Below are 8882 nucleotides of genomic sequence, written 5' to 3'. Positions count from 1 at the left end.
AGGTAATTGCTTCATATTTTATCTTCCATATATATCGTTTAGAAATCATTAAAGAAAATGAAAGATATTGAATTCACATTTTTCTTGCGTGACTGCTCAAAATCATTTTTCGTTCCTTATTAGGATATATTTGGTCTGCTTAACTTACTTCAGAATCAATCACTGTCGAAGAAGCAAGCCAAAATAATGAACTCTCATCAATAAGAAATAAAGAAACAAATTAAATAGAATGAACAATCGATAAAGTGTCCATTAGCACCTCTCCGTTCTGTATAGGACCTCACACAAATCATGCAAATTAACATTCGCTATATACTGTAAAAAAAATAATTATATACATTATATTGTAGTGTCAAAAATGGCAATACGTGTTGGTTTGGTTTGTGTCTTTCTTTTTATGGAGAGGGGAGGAGTTTTTCAGTAATTTAACAAGCTTACAACTTGCAAAAGTGGCATTGGTCCGGGGTAATGAAAAAAGGGCAAAAAGGAATTAAAGTATGAGCTACAACCAGTTAATTAGTCGTGCAGAGTCAACTGTCTTACATGTAATAAGTAAGGGTTTTTAGTAGAGTAAAAAGAGATTTACGAGAAACCCCATGCTTCATGAGCTAAAGTTAAGTTCAGATCTGAAGACAACGGCACAGAACCATCTGGCCACTAGAGTGGAATAAGTCTCAATTTTAATTTTCGCTTAACAAAAATTAACAAAGCGTAAAACCCATTATAAAAGTAAATCAGTATTACTACAAAGTACTTTATATACTTCTTAAAATTTATTCTTTGCATGATTCTAAGATAACATCATACGTTATATGCTAATATCTATTTTGTTTCTCTATAAAAACACCTTATGACGACATTGATTTTATAATCAGCTCTTCATCAGGCTGTCAAGTGTGGTTATCGCTTCGTGTCACACTAAGCTAATTTTCTCAAGTTGTTCGGAATGCTTCGCGTTGGTCCCCGGAATCCAAAATGGCGGAGGATGGAATCGCTCATGAAGCTGCAATTCGACACAAGAAACGATCTAGGACCCTCGGGGTTGCTATGGGTACGGATGAAAGGATGGAACAGGCATCAGGAGAAGAGAACACTTCAGTTTTATCGGCGAAGTGTTCAAACGTAAGTACTCGAACTTACCGAGAATCAAAATATTTACGCTTAGTACAATTTCTATATAAAAAAAGTTTTTAATCGCTGTTCATGCAGAAACCACAGATTTAATACAATACTTCAGCAAAAAGGAATGAATTACACACAATGAATTTTGTAATAAAATAGAGAATAAATGTGATACTAGGGATACGATGTTTGCTTTCTGATAAGATAAATCACTACCCGTACACTAACAATAAACAATTGAATTGAGGACAGAAAAAATATTGTTGTTTACCGAAGATAAATCAGTGCAACTTGGTAATTACTATGATAAGTTACTAAAGAGACGCCCAGCATTGAATATGTCTATTATATTCTACTCAGTTCTCCGTAGCTGTTTCACTTGCTGTCGTCAACGTCATATCATAAGTGATAATTATTTCTATTTCAATACACCAATGTTTTAGTTTTTGAATCCTTGTATCAGAACTCAAGTTGGGTACTAATGGTTTAGCTATTACATTTCGAATTCAACTGCATTTCATATTCAAAGCGACGTTTTACTTACTACACCGTAATAAAACTGTACTGTCCAGAAATCAATTGTATCGGTTTTAAAATACTTGAATAACCATTCACACCGTTTAATAAGCAGGGGTGGATCCAGGATTTTAGGGAACCGTAAATAGAATTAAAAGCAATTTTTGGGGGTAAAATTCGTGAAAAATCAAGATTTCACGCAAAAAGAAATTTCCCAATTTTACGGGGTGGGGTCGTACCCGTAGTACGCTCGTCCTTGGATCCGCACATAATGAGTAGTGTATAGAATGTTTGCTTAAATAGTATTTTTGAATATTTTAATGCATCGTTTCTTATGTACTGAACAATTACGTGCCTAATCCACAATAATATAGTACCTTACTATACTTCCATCTCTCTTTACCTAAACAATCAATACAGAATCAAACTGGAAAGAAAAAGGTTGACATTTATCCCCCACTTTTATGTCTAGTTTAGCGTGAGACAATAGTGATTTCAGGATTTGGTGTATTTTTAGGCACTGTTAGAGCAGAGGTCTGCCATCGACAGTTTTACAACACTACCAAGTTTTCAGACGCTCAGGAGACCGAGGTTTGTGGACAGACACTTACAATACAGGAATACAGCTTTCTGTCTACCCTTCATATTATGCAAGGTACATGTTTCTGGTATTTCATCTCTAAATCGGCAGGACATTGTACAGGTCGAAAGAGTAATCAAGGGAACCAAGTTCTAGCGGAAATCAAAAGAAAGCAATCCAGTGACAAAGACCAAACATGGAAAACAGACATACACAACAAAGAACATTAGGAAACTAAAATAATACTTACAAAGTAACAAAAGCAAATGAGCAACTCGAACTTCACTAAAAACTAGGAGCATGGACCATTTGCAACGGAAATCGAAATCATATATTCCCAAAAGAACAGTAAAACATACGTTCAGTGATATAGCCAATTAATTATTATTATTATTTTCAACATAAAGCGAATTAAAGCAGACATCATAATACTAGATATTTAGAGCATATCCAGCTTGAATTATTACTTGTCAAGATTTTTTGATAAAAAGGTATTCTTCAAAGTATTGATAAGTATATAACGTAAAAGTATGGATCTTCCAGTCTACTTATTGGTACACTTTCTGAAGTGCTTTCTCCGTAAACTTAGAGCTATGGCTCAAGGCCTAACTACACCCAAACTATACTCGGCGTCACATACATAAGATACTGTTAAAATTTGAATAAAAATATTTTCTACGACTTTATTGACACCTACCGTCGTTTAAATTGTCTTAAATGACTTGCTCATTTGTTTAGCCAAACGGCTTCTCCCTAAACATTGAATCGTTAAATTCCGGTGAGATTTTAATTTTCGGTGCCAATATTTACATTGTAAAAAGTCGGCCATGTTTACAGTGAGGAGGTGTTGTTTACGTTTAAATGGTTTGTCCAAAAACCGAAGAACCCAGAATGCATTTCGGTGTTATTTCGGATATCTCGGATTTATTTTACGCCAACAACGTACAATACCGAGAAGTTGATCAAGAGGACGATTGTCACCGGAGTTCGACGGGGACTTACGAACTTCGTTTGTAAACAAATCGTTCCGTAGAAATCAATATGGCGGATATTAGTATGGGATTTTCCCGTAAGGATTTGTTACGCATGATTTAAGCTAATAAGCGACTCGTTGGTACTAACACGTCATGCATATATGCGAACTATCTTCACATTAAATAAAAGAGAGACAACTCTAGCGGTAAGTCCCGACGGTTTAAAAAGTAGAGCTTCAATTCGAAAATGTGTTGTATGTGACGTCGAGTATAGTAGTCTTTTATAAATGAAATTAAAAACCCTTGAACACAATTACCAAACAATTGAACATATATCAGGAAAATTTTTCAACTATTGTAAGATTTCCGGGGCTAGAAATACAGTGAATGAAACCGATTTGTTTTTCAAGAATTGACGATCCAATATTCTATAATTCATTTCTTTATAGTTCCATACTCGGGAGGCCAAGGCGTTAATCAACACATGTGTTCTTACTTCAATCATCAATAGGAGGTTCTATCAAGATTTGTAAGTATACAAATTTCAGTGGTCATCACTGGATGTTGGCACCGATAATACGTATATTAAGCGTACAATGTTTTGTCACCGAAAAGATCAGGACTACAAATGTATATGTACTTTTGAACTATTGACCACAGGTCGAACAGTGGTTGCTAAAAGCATTTTTGCGTTATTTAAACTGAGTTCTACGCACATTTTTGAAATGTAGTTTAAAAAAATACGGTGAGATGAGTTTATATCAAAATCGGATTCACCAGCTTATTTTAGAAATTCAGCCAGCCGTAGTGGCTTGCTCCAACTATCAAATATGCAGCTCGACTAGTATATTAGCCGGGCTGCATATTTGATGCGGCAGCAAGCCTCTGTGAAACCACCATACCACTTCGAAGAAACTCGTCGTGTCCAGGTGTATCTATTTGTATGGCAGCTCGCCTTTTGAATACAGTATGGATAGGACGACGGTATCCTATACCTACATTGTTAAATGATTAGTGAATACAGGGGCTTGCCCCCTCTATCAAATGTGCAGTCCAACTTGTAAATATGTCGGGCTGCATACAAGCTCCTGTGGTTCAAAGGACACGCCATGATTTGTGTTCGGACTGTATATTTGATAGTGGGAGCAAGTCTTTGTGGTTCAAAGAACACGTCATGATTTGGGTTCACTACAGGCTGGATGATGATGTGCTGTCCACAAACGTACCCTTAAGGGCAACAGTTTAGTTCTACTATTGATGAGAATACTTTAGATCTTTGCATTGTTACCATATAGTTTGAAATTTGCATGGAACTGTGTGAATATAAGCTTTTTTCAAAAGTTTTTTTGTTGTTGTTGCTATTTGTCAATTTTATGAAAGTAATAAAATTGTTCGAAACATTTATACTGTTCAAGCAGCAAATTACAGGGTCATGTGATAAAACAAAGAAACAAACAATTACTTGGTTTAAATCTAATTTAGTTTGGTTGCCATAAAATAATAACAAAATGCACCCAACGTTAACATACCTGGTTAATAATTTAGAAATTTATGTTGGCATAAATGTGTTTATGTTCCTTTTAGACTCCTTGACGACACTTCTTTCCAGGCGTATGACATTGCTCGGGGAGTTCCGTTTATCATCGACAATAGACTAATCCATTTTGATTTCATTATTCGTGGTATGTATGTATGTTCCCTGCCTGCACAAAGTCCAGCGCCCTAGACCACTCGGCCATCTAGGCTATATAAAAATATAGCTTTCGCAGGCGGTGTTGCCATAGATGTCACAGCGGTACGAGTTCGAGTTCCGCTTCGCAAATTTGACAGGTCTAACATCGTTGGGAATTTTTCAGACCCTTCTATGCGTTTACGTTATCTTCCCTGTATCAATTTGATCCGGTAGAGCAGTGTAGCGAATAGAGTCGTCACATTCTGAGACGTTGTATAATATTGATTTGTTGTGACATGCATCATTAATTTGATCCTCTATCCTACATAATAACAACCAGATAAATTGTCCCGTACTACCGTACATCGTGTACTAAGTTACAGTCCTAGATTAATCCTACGAGGAGGAATGACCCGGGCAGCGAAAGCTATATTTTTATATAGCTTAGCTGGCCGAGTGCACGCAGTGTTGCCATAGATGTCACAGCGGTACGAGTTAGAGTCCCGCGGATGGAACGACCAAAAATTTGCTTCGCAAATTTGACAGTTCTAACATCGTTGGGAATTTTTCCGACCCTTCAATATATATATATATATAAGTCTAAAGGATTGTACAACGATACCGATAAAGATGTTAATACACTATAATAAAATATATAATATACATTATATATTTTATTATAGTGTATTAATATCTTTATCGGTATCGTTGTACAATTCTTTAGACTTATAGTTTTTTTTTGTTTGTGCTGCATCGTCATGACTCGGCGATCCGATACCCATTAAGTTTGCTGGTTGGCAGATTCCTTTAGACTTATATATATAACGTCTCAGAATGTGACGACTCCATTCGCTACACTGCTCCGTCGGCTCAAATTGATACAGGGAAGATAACGTAAACTGATAGAAAGGTCTTTAAATGCTGATATTCTAAAGTAAAACCACGTTTTGTGTCGGTCAGTAATTGTAATTAGTTTTGACCTTTTCTGTGTTTTGAGCTTAAGTAAGACATTAGGTATTTTTTTTATACCCAACTTTTGTGCTAAGCTTTTTTTTCAGAACACTTTTCTCAAAATACATTAAATGGTAGATTTTTGTGCAAGAAATCAAGAATTAGCAGCACCAAATGTAAAAAAACAAGGGGAAATTCCTGGACAAAACAGTACCGGGAACACCGGAGAATTCCCTTGACAAAACATGGCCAGGAACACCGAAAATACTAACAATAGTGGAATTCCTGGACAAAACATTGGCGGGAACATCGAAGGCACTAAACATGGGGAAAACCCTGGTGAAAACAATGCCGGGAACACCGAAAGTACAAACAATGGGGAAATCCCTGGACAAACCATTGCCGAGAACACCGAATGTACAAACAATGGGGAAATCTCTGGACAAAACATTACCGGACAAAAGTACACCATACAGGAACTAAGACAATAACAGAACTTACCCCACTAAATATCTTAGCTGAACTCAGGTGTCCCGGAAGGGTCAGTAGTTTCTGCTCGTTAAAGTCTTATCCAGTTAAGAAATAAGCATATCTATGACTTTGATATCGCATAGTCATGAAAAGTACCAGCCTGTCGCAAGACACCCTAAAGGTCAAGGTTGCTAAAATAGACAGATCAATAGGTTCTACATAATACGATTTGTATATTGAAAATACAATATGGAACACCTTCAGTCCTCTCTGGGCTCTCCTTGATATGCAATATAGTTAAAATCATTGCCCGAAATCGTGAGTACTTACTGTCCTAGTAATGATATGCTTAACTTGGTCATTTTCAATGATTGTGATATTTTCAAAACATTCATGTTTTCAGTAATTTCCTTACAGAGTGGGTCTGCCTTACTTACTTTAAATTTTATGAATCTGATACAAACTTTATTTCAGGTGATGTACCCGATTTAGTGCTGGGCCTCGACTTTTTCACACAAATGGAGGTATAACTTATTTTCCTTCGTAGACACATGATGAAACATTTTAAAGCTTTTCATAATTCAAGCTATACACATAAATGTTTTACGTATTTTTTTTACTGTCTAAACGAGCCGCTACATACGCGCATTTTGAAAATATTTCGTTTTGTGTTTTTCGTTTGTCACAACACATTATAATGATGGAAAAATGCTTCTATTGGAATTCTCGATTGAAAGTGTTCAATTTAGAGCAAGATGTATAAAAAGCATTTTTAACGATCTTCAAAAGTTGCTGTATGTTGTAATTTTCTCCATACTGATTTTATTGAAATATGGGGCATATTTAACGGTTTTCGAAATTGATCATCATTTATATGCTTGCATGTGTTTAGAATCTTTGGGAAAATGGCCTTGGTCATAATGTTTGGAACTCATAAGAAGGTATCCGAGTGATATCGGTCGAGAGTGCCTAACGTCAACATTACACATTGTTTTGTGCATTCTGAATAACTAGTCACGGTTTTATTTTATCATTACAGGACTATCTTTCCAAAGTTACAAAGCGCGCCTGCAAAATACGTATTACTAGCTTATCCTCATCGAGATTAATATCGGGGGTGTAAACCGTTCCTTAAGACAAAATTTATACCCATTTATAAGTGATTTAACTCATCCTTCCAATTTTATAACAACAGTTGTACATGTGTAACACATTTGATTCCCTTACGTATCATTCTTTCTTCAGATTGTAGGAAGCATACAACGTTAAGTGCTACTATCAGCCCACTGAAACATTCCAACCAAATTATCTTTTCAATCTGAAGTAATTAAAAGTCAGATGTTTCTTCTCACTTACTTATAGCCAAGTTAATTGAGCAAAATATTTTTCTAATTTATAATTTATAGTGCAATAGCCTAGCTCTTACTATTACTATTATAACGCAATTACACATTTATTGGTATGAGCAGGAGCTATGTATTGCATTTCAAAATGTTCATCCGTTCTGCTTCAGCTTTATTATAAGCTGCTCTTAGCAAAAGGATTTCTTATTTGGTGCAAGGTTTTTACTAGACTAATAATTTATTTATAATCTCCACTTCCCACTAAGAAATAAAACTCTGTTTTGACCTATTTTTTGGTGTCATTTTTTTATTCTCTTTTCTTTTGTAACGTCGTTTTGAAATGATCAAACATCGATTAGATGTTTCTTTGTACAATCCTATCAAAATATTTTCCCCAAGGAAGTGTTGCCTTCTAAGAATTAGAACGCTTACACAAGCAATTTCATTTTATTTCAGTCATTGCACACACATCATTGCTTTAATTAATAAACTAATTCGGAGTTTGATTATTTCACGTTCTTCCAAAATAATGTTATGTACTAATGTATTTTTTGTTGTTTTTTTTTTAAGTGTTCTCTGGATTTCGCCAACCGGCAGTTCATTGTGAGACAGGATCCTTCAGTGTCCACGCCATTACTGTGTGAGAGAGAACTTCCACTTCGATATAGGAACGTTCATAACTTGTTGGCATCATTCTAATCTCTGTGATAAATAATGATTTGCTATGTAAATAGTTTTTGTTTTGTAATAAATGAATTTGAATACAAACATGTCATAGTACACTGCTCTGGGATCATTGGAAACAAAAAAGTTAGAATTTTTATTTGCTCTTTAAACAGAAACCCCTACGCTCTTTTTTGTAGAGACATCGTTTTGCATCTTTTCGAAATCAGATTATATGATATATTAGATGAATTAATATCAGATAACGTAGACTGAATTCCTTATACAATGTGAAACTTCTGCCTATGAAATATAACAAGTACTACCTTTCACGAAAAGATAGCCAACGCGGTAACATTTTGTTCTTTTTACTTGTATTTTCTGACATTTCATTAAGAAAATAAAACATGACACGACACAATTTTTTCGAACACCACTAAGTTATCAGTTTTTGGCAAATCGGGAAACTGAATTGCAATCATGTGACTAGCGTTCCCATTGAAGAGCGTCTTAAAGGTCAAACGGTAACAGGTGAAACTATACCGACTGCATCGGAAAACAAGTACTATCTTTAAAAAATGATAGCCGAC

At 35.3% G+C, this 8882-nt stretch overlaps 1 protein-coding gene across 1 annotated transcript; it reads left to right on the top strand.

The window, feature by feature from the left end:
- Positions 1-903: 903 nt before the first annotated feature.
- Positions 904-8397, top strand: LOC148609249 (uncharacterized). Its single transcript, XM_088540615.1, has 6 exons — positions 904-1122; positions 2156-2293; positions 3642-3721; positions 4777-4874; positions 6761-6810; positions 8200-8397. Exons 1-6 carry the CDS (start codon positions 976-978, stop codon positions 8326-8328), a joined length of 642 nt encoding a protein of 213 aa, XP_088396741.1. The 5' UTR covers positions 904-975; the 3' UTR covers positions 8329-8397.
- Positions 8398-8882: the final 485 nt, after the last annotated feature.

The sequence above is a fragment of the Perna viridis genome, chromosome 8, assembly GCF_037379345.1.
Source record: "Perna viridis isolate PV_CMFRI_1.1 ecotype Kerala chromosome 8, ASM3737934v1, whole genome shotgun sequence".
In the NCBI taxonomy this organism is placed as follows: domain Eukaryota; kingdom Metazoa; phylum Mollusca; class Bivalvia; order Mytilida; family Mytilidae; genus Perna; species Perna viridis.
This window is presented reverse-complemented; position numbering and strand designations above follow the sequence as displayed.

Bases quoted from the DNA above. Each gene is read 5' to 3' on its own strand.
- LOC148609249 (XM_088540615.1), top strand. From the start codon at position 976: ATGGCGGAGGATGGAATCGCTCATGAAGCTGCAATTCGACACAAGAAA. The intron at 1,123-2,155 runs GTAAGTACTCGA...GTGTATTTTTAG, and splicing joins TATCGGCGAAGTGTTCAAAC to GCACTGTTAGAGCAGAGGTC. The intron at 4,875-6,760 runs GTATGTATGTAT...ACTTTATTTCAG, and splicing joins TTTTGATTTCATTATTCGTG to GTGATGTACCCGATTTAGTG.